The sequence below is a fragment of the Zeus faber genome, assembly GCF_960531495.2.
Source record: "Zeus faber genome assembly, chromosome: 8".
NCBI classification, from domain to species: Eukaryota; Metazoa; Chordata; class Actinopteri; order Zeiformes; family Zeidae; genus Zeus; species Zeus faber.
Genome location: NC_137195.1, coordinates 2398188 through 2415687, shown reverse-complemented (window position 1 = coordinate 2415687; position 17500 = coordinate 2398188). Strand labels below are relative to the sequence as shown.

At 46.9% G+C, this 17500-nt stretch overlaps 1 protein-coding gene across 1 annotated transcript in view; it reads right to left on the bottom strand.

Moving 5' to 3' along the window:
- Positions 1-17500, bottom strand: part of grik3 (glutamate ionotropic receptor kainate type subunit 3) — a gene marked incomplete at both ends in the record, with an annotated part of 106166 nt that overhangs the window by 10374 nt on the left and 78292 nt on the right. The window contains 4 exons of the mRNA XM_080005771.1: positions 1876-1994; positions 6871-7094; positions 13421-13624; positions 16902-17015. Coding sequence (XP_079861897.1) covers positions 1876-1994; positions 6871-7094; positions 13421-13624; positions 16902-17015 — 661 coding nt within the window. The remainder of the gene's footprint in view (positions 1-1875; positions 1995-6870; positions 7095-13420; positions 13625-16901; positions 17016-17500) is intronic.

The following is a 17500-nucleotide window of genomic DNA, read 5'->3' as shown; positions in this document are numbered from 1 at the left end:
AATTTAATTCAATTTAAAAAGCACTATATTTATTTTATCTATTTATTTATTTTTAATAAAAAAAAATCACATCAATTATATATATATATATATATATATATATATATATATATATATATATATATATATATATATATATATATATTTAACTATTATACTATTTTTTGTCTCATTTTTTACTTTTTTGCAATATTCCTCTGCATCTCCCCCTGGGGACCTGGGGAATAAAGTCTTCTTCTTATCTTATAATATCTTATCTTATCGTCAGTCACTTGCAACCGTCCGTTTCTGAACATCGGCGTCGGCTCTGAACCTTCTCCACCTCCTTCCTGGAGACTATGAAGCAACGGCTTCAAACGCGTCACCGCGCAGGAGGACGGCCGCGCTGCCGCTCAGATGCAGGGCGCGGCGAGTCATCCGTGCACGTGCATGTGTGACGTGCACGTGCACGCCGCACGGCCGACAGCTGGCATTTGTCAGCCGTGTACCGCGACTAAGCCTTTCTGCCGGTGACAATCACAGAGATGCCGAGTGCGTTAGGACGGGAAACAAACGCTGCCATGTTTCCCTTCCTCACCTGTCGATCCCTGACAAGCTGCACACCTGCACTCCTCCTTTTAAACAAAGAGAAGTGACAGCAGCCAAAGACGGAAGGAGGGAGAGAGAGACGGGCAGAGAGGGAGAGAGAGAGAGACGGGGAGAGAGCGGGAGAGAGAGAGAGACGGGGAGAGAGCGGGAGAGAGAGAGAGAGAGACGGAGAGAGAGCGGGAGAGAGAGAGAGACGGGGCGAGAGCGGGAGAGAGAGACGGGGAGAGAGTGGGAGAGAGAGAGAGAGACGGGGAGAGAGCGGGAGAGAGAGAGAGAGAGACGGGGAGAGAGCGGGAGAGAGAGAGAGACGGGGTGGGAGAGAGAGAGAGACGGGGAGAAAGCGGGAGAGAGAGAGAGACGGGGAGAGAGCGGAAGAGAGAGACGGGAGAGAGTGCGAGAGAGAGAGAGACGGGGAGAGAGCGGGAGAGAGAGAGAGACGGGGAGAGAGCGGGAGAGAGAGACAGAGAGAGACGGAGAGAGAGAGAGAGACGGGGAGAGAGCGGGAGAGAGAGAGAGAGAGACGGAGAGAGAGCGGGAGAGAGAGAGAGACGGGGCGAGAGCGGGAGAGAGAGACGGGGAGAGAGTGGGAGAGAGAGAGAGACAGGAGAGAGCGGGAGAGAGAGAGACGGGGAGAAAGCGGGAGAGAGAGAGAGACGGGGAGAGAGCGGAAGAGAGAGACGGGGAGAGAGTGCGAGAGAGAGAGAGACGGGGAGAGAGCGGGAGAGAGAGAGAGACGGGGAGAGAGCGGGAGAGAGAGAGAGACAGGAGAGAGCGGGAGAGAGAGAGACGGGGCGAGAGCGGGAGAGAGAGAGAGAGAGACGGGGAGAGGGAGCGCTGACAGGTGAGTCTCCTCAAACAGAGGATGGAAACCAGGGAGCTTGTCAGCAGCAGAGGGAGGGAGGAGGGAGGGAGGGATGGAGGGATAAGGTGCAGTATTGTTTTACCTTGTCACATTAGGGAGTCCAGAAGCTGTCGGGATAGAGGGAGGGGTGGGGGATGGATGGAGGGAGGGGTGGGGGATGGATGGAGGGAGGGGTGGGGGATGGAGAGATGGAGGTGTAGTTTTGTTCTACCTTCGCTGCATCGAGGAGCCCATTCACAAGCAGAAGCTGCTGGGCTGCGTGAAGTTGGGATGGAGGGAGGGATGGATGACCGTGGAGGGAGGGATGGTGGGGTGGTGGGATGGAGGGACGGTGTTGTGGTAGGATGGAGGGAGGGATGGGTGGATGAACGGAAGGATGGGTGGAGGTATGGAGGCACGGATAGAGGGATGTGGTGGTGTTGTACCTTGCTGCATCAAGGAGCCCACTCCGAACCAGAAGCTGTTGAGCAGCGTGAAGTTGTTCTCCACCACGTCAGAGCCGGGGTTGCAGGGGTGGGCGTCGTACCACTCATAGGGGCTGAACCTGCAGGAGAGAGGGAGAGAGACAGGGAGAGAGAGAGACAGACGGAGAGAGAGACAGATTTTTTACCAGTACAGAGAAGTGAATCCGTAAAAGACATGTATGTATTGTAAGTACAGTACATGGATGTATTGTATTTACATGTATGTATTGTAAGTACAGTACATGTATGTATTGTATGTACATGTATGTATATTAGGGGTCTCACGATTCTCCATATCCACGATTCTATTTTCGATTGAAACATTTTTTCCAGCACTGACGACTAAGTCAGGTTAGAATATCAAGTCTCCATTTGTAAGAAAAACACCTGTTTCTCAATAAGTTACTTTCATTTGAATAATAATAATTAATAATGACAAAAATATGAGAATACTTAAACAACACACCTAACCATTGAAGAGCTTTAGCAAAACAAGGCTTGAGAATTGTAAACAATAAGTTACTAATTACACTACTTTAAAGTTACTCACCAAAACAAGCTCAAAGACATGGATGGTGTTTTTGCCAGAAGGGGAGGCTGGAGCTGAAAGGACACTTACTACCTGCAGCTCCATCACAGCCATCTTCCCTCCAACACAAAGCAAATAAAAACTCTACATGAACTTAATTTACTCCGTTTCCTGCTGCTCTCGGCTACGTAGCAGATCACAGGTCGCTCCTGAAAACAAGCCGCCGGCGGTTGGGAACCTCTGACACCAGGGGACATTCGGTCGGTGCTCGGGTTTATTTCCCTCTTTCACCGCCACAGCTGTGGAACAGCTGGAGCTTCTGGTCAAAGGCTCAGCTGCCTCCCCTTGTACACGGTGAAACGCCGGAGGAGAGGGAGACGTGGGGCGTCGTGCGTCTCTGCCGCCGTGCACTTCAAACAAGTTACCAGGAATATTTCCCTCTACCGTGCGTTCACTGTGCAACGGACTGGATGAGCTGACATCTACTGAACCTTTTTGTTATTTAATTTTTTTGTATTATCCTCATTCTATGGGAATTTTGTTCCTGCAGCCCTCGTGCCTGGTGGGAGGGCGCGGCGCAGCGGACCCTCCGCGGAGTCGACGGCAGCTCTTCCAACCCTGAACCAAATGTCGTGAGAGCGGGTTGGGAGGGGGGCGGGGCCGCAGTCGACTCCCCTCAGCGCACGCCGCGTTTGTTTACCGGCGGATCTTAACCGCACCAATATGGCGACCGTGTCAGATAATGTCACCCACAAAAATACGGGGAGAATCGTGAACCTGCTTGCAATTTAGTTTGAAATTGAGCGCTCATTTCCATCGATTTTCTATTTGAAATTGGATTCACGACACCCCTCATAAATGTATATATGTATGTATGTACAGTGCCTTCCAGGAAATGAATACCTCTGGACTTCTGAGATCCTATCAGAGCACAACAAGCGATGACAAAACTTGTCAATCATCCTTCACTCACAACTATCTCCAAGTGATGCACACTGTGCTGCTGACTGCCAGGAGAACGTGGAGTGTGGGGCCCCACAGGGCTTTGTACAGGGCCCCTTGTTGTTTAGTATCTACTTGCTACCACTTGGAGAGATCATACGCAAACATGGAATCAACTTTCAGTAATATGCTGATGTCACTGAGACTGACTAACCTGTATACTTAACCTGTACCTAACTAACCTGTATACTTAACCTGTACCTAACTAACCTGTATACTTAACCTGTACCTAACTAACCTGTATACTTAACCTGTACCTAACTAACCTGTATACTTAACCTGTACCTAACTAACCTGTATACTTAACCTGTACCTAACTAACCTGTATACTTAACCTGTACCTAACTAACCTGTATGCTTAACCTGTACCTAACTAACCTGTATACTTAACCTGTACCTAACTAACCTGTATGCTTAACCTGTACCTAACTAACCTGTATGCTTAACCTGTACCTAACTAACCTGTATACTTAACCTGTACCTAACTAACCTGTATACTTAACCTGTACCTAACTAACCTGTATACTTAACCTGTACCTAACTAACCTGTATGCTTAACCTGTACCTAACTAACCTGTATGCTTAACCTGTACCTAACTAACCTGTATACTTAACCTGTACCTAACTAACCTGTATACTTAACCTCTACCTAACTAACCTGTATACTTAACCTGTACCTAACTAACCTGTATACTTAACCTGTACCTAACTAACCTGTATGCTTAACCTGTACCTAACTAACCTGTATACTTAACCTGTACCTAACTAACCTGTATACTTAACCTGTACCTAACTAACCTGTATGCTTAACCTGTACCTAACTAACCTGTATACTTAACCTGTACCTAACTAACCTGTATACTTAACCTGTACCTAACTAACCTGTATACTTAACCTGTACCTAACTAACCTGTATACTTAACCTGTACCTAACTAACCTGTATACTTAACCTCTACCTAACTAACCTGTATAACCGGTACCTAACTAACCTGATAATTAACCATGTTACTAAGGAAACTGATGATAGTGATGATACTGATTCATGTACTGATGATAGTAATGATAGTGATGATACTGATTCATGTACTGATGATAGTAATGATAGTGATGATACTGATTCATGTACTGATGATAGTAATGATAGTGATGATACTGATTCATGTACTGATGATAGTAATGATAGTGATGATACTGATTCATGTACTGATGATAGTAATGATAGTGATGATAATGATTCATGTACTGATGATAGTAATGATAGTGATGAACACATTTTCCCAGAGGCCTTAATAAAGTATATAAAATACATGTGAAGGTGAAGTCTACAAAAAATGATGCATTATAAGTTTTGTATAGTTTCACATATTTATTGTTAAATGTATTTATTGTAAAATATCTATATATCGATATATCGATCCACCTATCTGAAATAAGAACATCAAAAAATAATTAAGAATGAATGAAAACATAATTGAATATGATAAAAATGTATTTCCTTTTTATTTAGTTGCCACACAATGAGACTCTTATCATGAAAGATTATTAATATATTAATCACTTTGCTTGTTGTTATTTTTTTTTCATCTCCGCTCTGCTGCATCTTTCTGTTCAAATTAACTCCCAAAAAATGCAGCGTTCCTGGTGTGGGTGCGATTCAAGCTGCAGCTGCGTCCCCTCCACCCAAACCGCAGGAAATCCACACAACGACACCAATCGCACCAACCGCTTTCCCTTTTTGTGTCGCAGGATATTCGCACAAAAACTCTGGTTCTAGAGCGCGAGGCCAAAAAGGAACACAAAAAAACACAGTTTCAGACTGAAAAAAACAGCATTATTGGATAATGACGCCGAGCTGCTTTCAGGGTTCCAGGGTTTCACGTTCTTTGTTGACTTTGAATAGAAGCTGCTGAAATAAAATGTGGTTCGTTTTTAGCCCAAGGCGTTTCAATATCAACTAATTTATTCATGTCCTTCCAGGTAAGTTATTTAAAGAAGAGGTTGAAAAACAGGAAGTGACAGCTAGTACCAGGTACCTCATATATATTACCAACCATTTATCCGTTGAGTAGATAAATCTTACTTTGTATATATTATTTCTATATTATTTACCTATTTCTGTTCTGAATTCTTGAGCTATTTCAGTGTATTTGGCAATTTTTTATTTAATTACTTTTGTTCATTTTACTTGTATATTTTTCAGACTGTAACTCTTTATCTTATGCTTATTGTTTGTACTGAATCTCACCACCACACATTCCTTGCATCATGAAAATATACTTGGTGGAAAAACATGATGATCAACAAACATGACAAGTACTGAGATTGAAGATACATTTAAGTGAAATGTCCCAGGAAGTCATCGCTCTGCTTTGGGTTGAGAGACGTCAAGAGGGCGGGTGAGGGCTGAGGGCTGAGGGCTGAGGGTTGAAGGCTGAGGGCTAAGGGGTGAGGGCTGAGGGGTGAGGACTGAGGGCTGAGGGCTGAGGGTTGAAGGCTGAGGGCTAAGGGGTGAGGGCTAAGGGGTGAGGGCTGAGGGGTGAGGGCTGAGGGGTGAGGGCTGAGGGCTGAGGGCTGAGGGTTGAAGGCTGAGGGCTAAGGGGTGAGGGCTGAGGGGTGAGGGCTGAGGGCTGAGGGGCAAGGGGTGAGGGCTAAGGGGTGAGGGCTAAGGGGTGAGGGCTGAGGGGTGAGGGCTGAGGGCTGAGGGGCAAGGGGTGAGGGCTAAAGGGTGAGGGCTGAGGGCTAAGGGGTAAGAGCTAAGGGCTAAGGGGTGAGGGCTAAGGTTGAGGGCTGAGGGGTGAGGGCTGAGGGCTAAGGGCTAAGGGTGAATGGGTGAGGGCTGAGGGCTGAAGGGTGAGAGCTGAGGGCTGAGGGCTAAGGGGTAAGGGCTAAGGGCTAAGGGGTGAGGGCTCAGGGGTGAGGGCTAAGGGCTAGGGGGTGAGGGCTAAGGGGTAAGGGCTAAGGGCTAAGGGGTGAGGGCTAAGGGGTGAGGGCTGAGGGTTGAAGGCTGAGGGGTGAGGGCTGAGGGCTGAGGGGCAAGGGGTGAGGGCTAAGGGGTGAGGGCTGAGGGCTAAGGGGTAAGAGCTAAGGGCTAAGGGGTGAGGGCTAAGGGGTGAGGGCTGAGGGGTGAGGGCTGAGGGCTAAGGGCGAAGGGGTGAGGGCTGAGGGCTGAAGGGTGAGAGCTGAGGGCTGAGGGCTAAGGGATAAGGGCTAAGGGCTAAGGGGTGAGGGCTCAGGGGTGAGGGCTAAGGGCTAAGGGGTGAGGGCTAAGGGCTAAGGGGTGAGGGCTAAGGGGTAAGGGCTAAGGGCTAAGGGGTGAGGGCTAAGGGGTGAGGGCTAAGGGGTGAGGGCTAGGGCTAAGGGGCAGAGGGCTGAGGGGTGAGGGCTAAGGGCTTCCAGTTTCTGGAAACCCCGCTGAAGGACTTACCGGGCGATGACGAAGAGCACGCAGCTGACGCCCAGGTAGGCCAGCAGGATGTAGAGCCAGATGTCAGGCGTCATGGGGCTGAGGAAGGAGAAGAAGCCGCTGCCTGTGGTGTTGGGCTTGCGGTACAGGATGCTGATGCCCATGCTCATGAAGGGCTTGGAGAAGTCCACCACCTTCTCCCGCAGGTAGGTGATGGTGAGGGGAGCCACCGCCAGGTCCGCCCTCTGCACAGAAAGCAGCAGATCAGTGAAAGGTGGTCTGGAGCCCCGGGCCCCGTTCTGACCCGGTGCTCTGCGGTTGAGTTGTTGACTTCAATGGCTTCAAGAATCCAAGCGGAAAAAAAATCAATGTCTGAAAAAAAGCCAAATGAAGAAGGTGTGGAGCAGGCTCCTGAAGCGGGAGAGGTCCACTGAGCCCACACCACCACAACCTGGAGCCCAAGGCTTCCTGGAGGTCCATCCTCAACCCACTGAAAGGAAGTGGAGCAGCTATTGGACAATATAGTACAGTCTAGGAGTGTACAGCGTAGTCTTGTGTAGTACATAGTATGTATTTAGTAGTACATCGTATGTAGTATGTAGTAAGTAGTATATAGTATGTAGTACGTAGTATGCAGTATGCAGTATGTAGAATGTAGTATGTAGTTTATAGTATGTAGTATGTAGTATGTAATACATATGATGTAGTATGTAGTACATAGTATGTAGTATGTAGTATGTAGTTCATAGTATGTAGGATGTAGTATATCGTATATAGTACATAGTATGTAGTATGTATCACATAGTATGTAGTACATAGTATGTAGTACCTAGAATATAGTATGTAGTATGTAGTACATAGTTTGTAGTATGTTGTATGTAGTCCATAGTATGTAGTATGTAGTACATAGTATGTAGTATGTAGTATGTAGTATTAGTACATATGACATACTATGTAGTACATAGTATGTGGTATGTAGTACATAGTATGTATTATGTAGTACATAGTATGTAGTATGTAGTACGCAATAATATGAATATCTGAACTTTACGCTTCCGGCATCCATCCATCCAACCATACCTCCATCCCTCCCTCCATCTATCCATCCATCCATCTGTAACCCCTCCATCCATCCATTCATCCATCTGTAACTCCTCCATCCATCCATCTATCCACCCACCCATCCATCCATCCATCTGTCACTCCTCCATCCCTGCATCCGCCCATCCATTCATCCATCCCTCCATCTATCCCTTCATCCATCCATCCGTCCATCCCTCCATCTGTCAACCCTCCATTCCTATATCTGTCCATCCATCCATCCACCCATCCATCCCTCCAACCATCCAACCATCCATCCCTCACTCCATCCCTCCATCCAACCCTCCATCCTCCCATCATCGCTAACCCTAAATGGATTCTAAGGAGGGGTCTACATTAACACATTGGTCCCACTTGGCCCGCGGGTCGCCAGTTGGGTCCACCTGTCCCCCTACAAAGGACATCGTAGTACTTCCATACACAGTCGTCCGGGCCCCGAGGCTTGGCGGGGCCCCCCGCTGCTCACCACATCCAGGTCAGCGGCGCTGCACCTGCGGCGGCGGAACACGAGGAGGAGGAGGGAATCCAACATGGCCGCCCGCCGAGACGCTGTGGCCTCATTAACTATTTACATTTTAACACAGCGCTCCTCAAGCTGCCGCTCGGCTGGAGGGGCCGGCGGCGGGGTCCGCCACGGGGACCTGGAGGCGGTCCATACACCAGCCTCACCTGCTGGCCCCTGCCAGGGGCCACATCTCAACGAATATCCTTGTTTTTAGCACATTTCTAAAGTTCATTTATTTATTCATTTTAGTTCAATCAGGTTCAAATTTATATTTCAAATCATAATAAATCTATGTTTTATTTTATTGTAAATTAAAATCAGGATCTGCATGAGCATCCCAGCGTGTACAGGACATGAATACTTTTACTTCAGTAGAAAGGTATTTGTACTTAAACTCTGAGTACTTTGTCCACCGCTGCAATTTGATTTGGTTTTAAATAAAGATGAAACGGAATTAAATATTGAGCTGAGACACCGAGAGGACGAGGAGATGTCCTCCTTCTGTCTCTCTCTCTTCTCTGTCTCTCTCTCTGTCTCTCTCTCTGTCTCTCTCTGTGTCTGTCTCTCCTTCTGTCTCTCTATCTTCTCTGTCTCTCTCTCTGTCTCTCTCTGTCTGTCTCATCTTCTCTCTATCTATCTATCTATCTATCTATCTATCTGTCTGTCTGTCTGTCTGTCTGTCTGCCTGCCTGTCTGCCTGTCTGTCTGTCTGTCTGTCTGATATATTAGTATTAGTGAACTCCAGAGCAGAGTGAGGAGGTGAAGCCACTGTCCTTCTTCTCCTCCGCAGCCAAACTGTGATTTATGGGATTTCTGTGATTTCTGGGATGCACGGGATGCAGGGGATGCACGGGTTGTATGTGGCGGCGTGGGCTGATGGGACGAGCGTGCGGTCACTTTGCTTCCAGACGTCGCCCACGCTTCGCTCCTGTTCCTGCGCTGATTACAGCAGCGCTGCAACGGCAGCCAAGGAGCGCAAGGCTCAAGGCTTCATAAAAAGCAGTTATGGAAACAAATTGAACAAATAAATAACTTTGACAGTCACCATTAATTTTGCCCTTCTCTCTGCGCCTTTATACCGTATAGAGTTTACAGTTTACACAATGTGGAAGATTTATGCAGATATTTTCATACACTGAATTATGCAGAGTGTGATCCCCAATCTGTTTTAGTCCCAGAGACCAAGAGACCCATCACTGGATGCTGAAACGGCTTTAAACATAACCTTGAATTTGTGAAATTATATTCTAAACAATATCATTGAAGCCATTTCAACCAGACGTTTGAAGGAATATGGGAAACCAAGCAATGAAATGATTGTCCACAAAAAAGGGTAATTAAAGGGAATCATGCCCTTATTTGGAGGTCCACCTTCTCTGTCAGTGACGTAGATGCCCTTATTTGGAGGTCCTTCCTTTCTAGCTAATGCACTTGTTTTTTGAAACAATGTCCAGTGACACTTCAGTCAGACCAAAGAAACAAAGAGGAAGGTGAGGACTCTGCAACCGCAAGTTGGTGTTCTGTCCCGACTCCAAAGTTAGGAGGAAACATTGAATTCATTTCTGAAGATCTATGACGATATAGATGGATATGCAGTGCGAAATGTGCTACAAGTGGCTTATTGTGAGAAGAGACGGTATCAAGTTATATATGAAGTAATATATAAAGTTGTATATTGAGTTGTGTATGAAGCATTGTCAGACTCATCGCTCAACATTTTGAGGAAACTCAGAGTTTTGCAATTTCTAGTTTCTGGATTACAAAATACAAGTGAACAGAGTTATATATTATTATTATATACTGTATATAGTGTTATATAATATTATTATATATATAGTGTTATATATTATTATATACAGTATATAGGGTTATATATTATTATTTTATATATAGTGTAATATATTATTATTATATATATACTGTTAGATATTATTATATAGTGTATATAGTGTTATATATTATATATATATACTGTTATATGTTATTATATATATATATACTGTTTCATATTTTTATTATTGTATATATACTGTTATATGTTATTAATATTATTTATACTGTTATATATTATTATTATTATTATTATATATAGTGTTATATATTGTTATTATATACAGTGTATATTGTTATATATTATAATTAAATGAGGCAGCAGGTGAAGAGTCAGTTGTTGAAGTTGATGTGTCGAAGCAGCGTAAGGATCTGAGCCACTTTGACAAGGAGCACATTGTGATGCTGGACGACTGGGTCAGAGCATCTCCACAAGCACAGGTCTTGTGGCTGTTCCCGCTGTGCAGTGGTTACTACTACTACTGAAAGTGTCCAAGGAAGGACGACCGGTGAACCGGCAACAGGGTCACGGGGCCCAAAACTCATTGATGCACGTGGGGAGTGAAGTCTAGTCTGTCTGGTTCGATGCCACAGAAGAACTACTGTAGCACAAAGTGGTAAAAAGTGAATGGTGCTGTGATAGAAAGGTGTAGAACACACAGTGCATGGCAGCTTGCTGCGTATGGGAGCTCACAGTGTCCATGCTGACCCCTGTCCACCCCTGAAAGCACCTACAATGGACACGTCAGCGTCACAATTGGACCATGGAGCAATGGAAGAAGGTGGAGGTCTTCTACATCATGTAGATGGGTGGGGTTAGGGTCCGATCCCATGGAGCATCTGTGGGATGTGCTGGAACAACAAGCCCGATCCATGGGGGCCCCACCTCCAACTTCCAGGACTTAAAGGATCTGCTGCTAACGTCTTGGTGCCAGATACCACAGGACACCTTCAGAGTCTGGTGGAGTCCATGCCTCCATGAGTCAGAGCTGTTTTGGGGACACGAGGGGGAGCTACACAGTATTAGTGTTATTAGTAGTGGTTTTAATCCTGGCCTCTGGGCTCCTTGGCTCCTGGGCTCCTAGGCCCGGAGTTAATGTTTCAGCTGTGCTGCATCTAGATCAGCTTATCTATCAGGAAAGGGCTGAGGGAGGCACTGGAGCACTAAATAGAGCTGAGCTCCAAACCCAGAGAGTGGCTGCGATGCGTCCCCGGCCATGCGATAAGGGGCCGTAAAAGCAATATCTCAAAAAGTGGCACATTTATTTCTTCTTTTTTCTTTTTTTCGGAGAGGGAAAGCGGTCGGAAGTGTCACAATTTACAACAAAGGGAAACAACTTTTGGCTTAATTTAATCAGGGGTTCACTGTGTACTGTGTTTACTAGAGAAACAGACTACTGTACATAACTTCACAATCCATTAAATATACATCTGTAAAGGTATGCTGTCAAATAGAAGTCATGCATGTACGACGCCATCGGCATTTTTGAACTTCCTTAAAGTATTTTGTGAATTGGCAATGTCATAATGTCCTTAATGGTTTCGAGAAGTGAACGCCTCCTCAAGCCCTGATTAACTTTGACATTGTGAGGCGGGAGCCAAGGTCAGGGCTGCCACAGCCGTTGAGCAGCGCTCGCTGCTCACCGGGTGGAAATGGACTTTTACCGCGGTCGACGGCCCAAATCAGCACCGCAGTGGGGCCGCTTGATCGGCGTGTAGTGATTCTGCGGTGAGTTTTTTTACCTTTGCACTTAAAAACCATCATAGAGGGACAGTAACATTTTTTTTTCCCTCCACGTTGTCAGTTGTTTTAGAATGTTTGGACCCTTCACGGCCACCCATCACGCTCCCCTCTCTCCAGAGTGAACATGAGCGTACCTGTGCAGTTGTTTACGGTGGATGCTCCGTCTCCATCTGCGGCTCCCTGCTTCCGCTAATCCATTTGTTCCCCTCAAGGTTAGAGCTATCAGCCCGGACCTGGCAGCGAGCTGCGAGGGCGGGATGGAGCCGCGCAGGCAGCTCACCTCTCCCGGCGCCTTCGGGCCACGCGGACGCCACCTCTAAATGCCACTTAAGCTACTACGAGTCTCCGGAGAAAGCCGAGCGCTGACACGACGGGGCCGGCGGCGGAGGAGAGCGGTAGCGCCGCGGGGCGGTTAGGTAACGCCCGGGACCCAACGCTGACACCTGACCGGGAGAGCGTCCCATGGACCTCCGACAGGGCCGAACCTTGGCGGACCCTTCCCACGTCAGGGACCGGCCATTTGATACCGTTTGATTAGTCGCTGGCACTCCAATCTGAGATCCGTATTTGTATTGTAAGATATTCTTTCCTGTCTCTATTCTGTGAAACAGTGAAACTGGGATCCGTCCGTCATTTTTGGAGGTTATTACACGGCTCCGTGACTAAACTAGACACTAGCTCAAGAATAATGACAAATGAATTTTCCCTCTGGATGTGTTCTAGCGAGCAGCCTGGAACGAGGAGGATGATGTGCAGCCAGGGTGAGAAGCGCCACCAGGTGACTCCCTCCCTCCCTCCCTGACCGCTGTGTCAACACACCTTTCTTTTGGGAAGATTACGCGTCGCGTTTATTTTAACGCAGTGACATAAAACACCCGCCATGGAATCATAGAGATATTACTCCAGTGTCTCCAACCTCCCTCCTGCCACGGCACACTCACAAAACCACCGCGACAAACCCAGCTCATTCTTATGGCTTGTAACGGTGACGCAAAATGAAAGTCCGAGGCCAAAACATGTCGAGGCATTTGCCGTCATTCATATGGAATCCTTCTTGGGAGAATTCCTTTCTTGGGTGCTCCCTGGCTCGCCGTGCGTCACAGCAACTGAAGCGACAGAACAAAGAGTCGGAAGAACCTGAACCACTCTGTCAAGAACCGGATCTCAAAAAACAGTCCAACCTTTCATTGTACCGGTAGTTCTCACTTTCGGTGTGAAACTCGATCTTGTTCTGATAAATACAGAGTTGTTATTCAGTCTGGAAACTGACGTTTTAGATGGATAAGTACAGCCTTGTAATTTTGATCTTGCAACTCAAGAGCTAGTGTCCATTACTCTTGCATTTGAAGTGGACTTTGAAACATTGAAAAACCCTGAATTGTAGGACTCACGTGTTCGATGAGCTCTCGGATCATGCCGTTCCACTGGCCCTTGTCGTCCTGGGAGCCGTACTTGCCGTCGGGCACCAGGCGGATCTCGTAGGAGAAGCCCAGGATGGAGGCCAGCTCCGTCAGCAGGTCGATGCAGAAGCCCTCGAAGCGGTCGTTGCCCACCAGGGCCTTGTCAGACTTCTTAAGCATGACGTATGGCTCCTCCTGCGCACACCCAGCACCATCAAATGAAAACCCGCGGTGAGGTCAGCCTTTCCAATTTGTTTCCTAATTGAGGCAAAGCGATGCGCCGCTGATAAGTCGCTGTTGCGTTTAACAGGAAGTGACAGCGGAGCGGAGTTCGCCGAGCGGCGACGCGTTTAAATATGGAGGAATGCTGAGCTTTCCCTTTACGTACAGGAAGCGCTGAGACGTTTTAAAACATGAAAGGAGACCGATCGCGCAAAACTCACTTTTTCACAGCTTGTGCACATACATGTGGGTCTCTGATGGAACTAACACACTGCGGAGTGAGGCAACCCCGTCAGCTTGTTGTGGTTCTGTGTCTCAGTACTACGTAGCTTTGAGACGCAGTACAATCAGAACCGGCCCCATCTGAGTAACTCAACAAACAAACCTTTGAAAAGAAAGAGGAATTAATACCAACTGAACTGCAGACTACGGAAATGGAAGTATTTAAAAAATAATTCTGCAAAGTACGCGGTGGATAGACAGTGGGCTAGGATGCGTGATCCACTGGGCGTTTCTCCAAACAATAAAATAAGTGTTTTTATTCTCAATGTGTTTATTTTATTAAATGTATTTTATTTTCCCACGTTTACATGAAACCAAAAATCCCCACGTGAGAGAGTCCCGGTGCGTCGCGGTGCAGTGTCCGTGTCTCCACAAGGCTGGAGCGCGGTAACACAGGAGACCAACCTTTTAAAGGCCTCGTAGATCTGATGAATATTCAGAAACTGGATTGATTATTTCATCTCAAATTTGTTCAGAAACATATTTTGGTGGATTGATGAGGTGAAATAAGTGAACGTTACAGAGTTAATAAAACGGAACCCGGAAGCCATGCTCAAACCCCATTGGCTCACAGAGCCAGGGGCCTCCGGGGGGAGGCTCCTCCCACCGAAACATCCCATTTTGGAACAGGATGGTATAGAGCCATGTTAGAATGGCTAGAATGCAGAATGTGAGTGGTATTTTCACCAAAAAACAATTAAAGGTATAATGATTATTTTTACCATTCATACAATTACTCTTACCATCGGTCTTATTATGATGCAATTTTATATGATATTATTTTCAAGGGCTTTTTAAAAACATGCAGACACCATTTATTACTGTGGTGAAAAGCTGTTATTGGCCTATTTGATGTTCATGGCAAATACCTTGTGCAAACAGATTCGTCAAGTCTAATCATAACAAAGTAATAATTGTAAGAAAATCAATCCCTCAATTAGTCGTCCCATTTGTTGGACATTCCTCTGAATAGGAGCTCATCTGGCGAAAACCTAAACACTAATAACACTTGAACCCGTAATGGCTCCTCAAGAACTTGGCGCTGGAAGAACGGCTTCACGCCACAGATGATGCGTCTTAATGTGGGAATCATTCAGACGATCAACTTGTTCAATAATATGGATCCGGACGCAGAGGGGCATCAAAATGAGAAAGTAAGTCATTAGCGCTGAATACTCGATGGAAAGTATCTACAAAGAGAAGCCGACTTTCTCCAAGTCGTCCTGTTAACTTGATCGGAAAGTTCTTCCTGTGAAGGGAAGTAAAACCCCCCCCCCCCCCAAAAAAAACCATTACCATCTGTCTCTGCTGCGGATCCAGCGATTCCCCGAGCGTTGGACTCTAATCAAAGCCTTTTTAAGGTTTTAGCGCCGCAGTCGCAGCATGGGTGTACACAACAGAAACGCCGAGGGAGGGGCGGGGCGGGGGCGGGGGACATCACAGCCAATGGAGTGCAAACAATTAATGTAAGGGGAAAAAAAACACATTACGCGTCTTAATCTCCTCCGAGAAGTTATCGCCATGAAACTGTCAGACGCTGCGTTCACGCGCGGCTGGAACCAGTTTGATGCAACGTCGTTATGTTTGAGGAGATGATGATATTAGAGCCAAACGCTCCCCAGAAGTCCAACAGGGAGCGGGTTTACGACCTGATGCTAATGGATCCATAAAGACCCTTAAATCAAAAAGCCACGTCAAGGGAAATGCATCCCAGAAGGTGGAGGCAGCGCCAGATGAAGTATTTGGGGACGTGCTCACCTAGATCCACCGGGGGAACCACGTGAGAGAGCGACCGAGAAGGTCGCCGCGTTGCGCACGGGACTTTTTTTTTTGAGTCACTCAATTAGGGAACGGAGAAAAATAAAAACATCCACCACAAAAACACAGTGTTTTTATTGGTTTGGTCTGGAGCTGAGGTGGCTCTGTCCTGCCGCCAACGGCACCGCCAACTTTTTACGAAGGATTTTCTCGAAAGGTTAAAAATACGAGAGATTTACGGGAAACCGTTTTGGGACGGAAGGGGGGATCCCGGCAGAAGCAGGACAGGTGGACAGGTTGCTCCTGGCTCGTGGGAGCATCAGAGGAGGCCGCGTCAAAGGAAACGCCCGCCGGGCCGGATGGAGCACAAGGCTCCAAATTGGGGGCCGTGTCGTCCACATCGGCGGGGGAAGGTTTTTCCTCTCGCAAGCAGAGGTTGCGACCGGATTTGGAGCAAAAATCCGGCCTGAACAATCCACGACCCAGCTGGTCGGGCCGTGGTCTGGTGGCGTACGGCGACCGGTTCCCCTGCAGAACCTGGACCTCCCGATTCAGCAGACGACGAAGATGAAGGTTTTAGGTTTAAGCTGATGTAGCGTTTGTTGTTGTGTCAGAAACAACCTCTCCCAATCTCAGGAGAAACATCCAGATGTGATGTGGGATTACTGCCAAAATGTTTGGTTCGTTGAACATATTTGCACATTATTAAATATTAATTATAATTCCCCACATTGTTGTGACGCCTGGTTTCCACTCACGCTTCCGATTCCTCATTCAAATGATTTTCTTTGCAGAGAGGAATTAAGATGTCTGCCACCGGGCGGACATTGAGCACGCTCTTCCCGACAGCGTCGCTACCCCACGCCGCCGTAGCGGCAGGATCCCAGGTGGAGCGCTGCGTGAAGGCGGGGTTGGGAGGGGTTGGGCGGGGTTGGGCGCGGTGTCCAGAGACAAGCGGCGATATGCTGCGTTTGTCTGCATCTCAACGCCACGTGTGTGAAAGGGGACGCGGGGGGTCACGTGCTTCTCCGCAAAAAGAGACTTTTGATCGACCACCGTTGGAAATGGCGACGGAAGGAGATTTCAAGTTGACGTACAGTCAGTTCAATATCTCACATCATATGATCATTTCATTTGTTCTCCGTCTCCTGTTCATTCAGAACAATCAAAACTAAAAACCAGCAGCGGGAGGTGGAGGGAGGCGCCGTACCAGGATGGTGGAGACGACCAGCGAGCGGTTGGCCAGCGAGTCCGTGATGTTCATCCCCTTCCTCTTGGGAGCCTCGGTGATGTTCAGACCCCCGGCCACGCTCCACTTCCCCACCTGTGATGGAGGGAGCGTCGGAGGGAGATGAAGGAGGAGTTGAAAAGAGATGGAGCAGAACACAACAGTTCCAGAAACCGGCAGAGCTCCCGTTCTCCGGCGAGACTCGTGACCCGCGCTGTGCTCCATCAGCGGCATGAGCTGCACCCAGATGGAAGCCACATATATTTATATGTATATATATAGGTAGATGGATAGATAGATAGATAGATAGATAGATAGATAGACAGATAGATAGATAGATAGATAGATAGATAGATAGATAGATAGATAGATAGATAGATAGATCGATAGATAGATAGATAGATAGATAGATAGATAGATAGATAGATAGATAGATAGATAGATAGATAGATAGATAGATAGATAGATAGATAGACAGATAGACAGATAGATAGATAGATAGATAGATAGATAGACAGATAGATAGATAGATAGATAGACAGATAGATAGATAGATAGATAGATAGATAGATAGATAGATA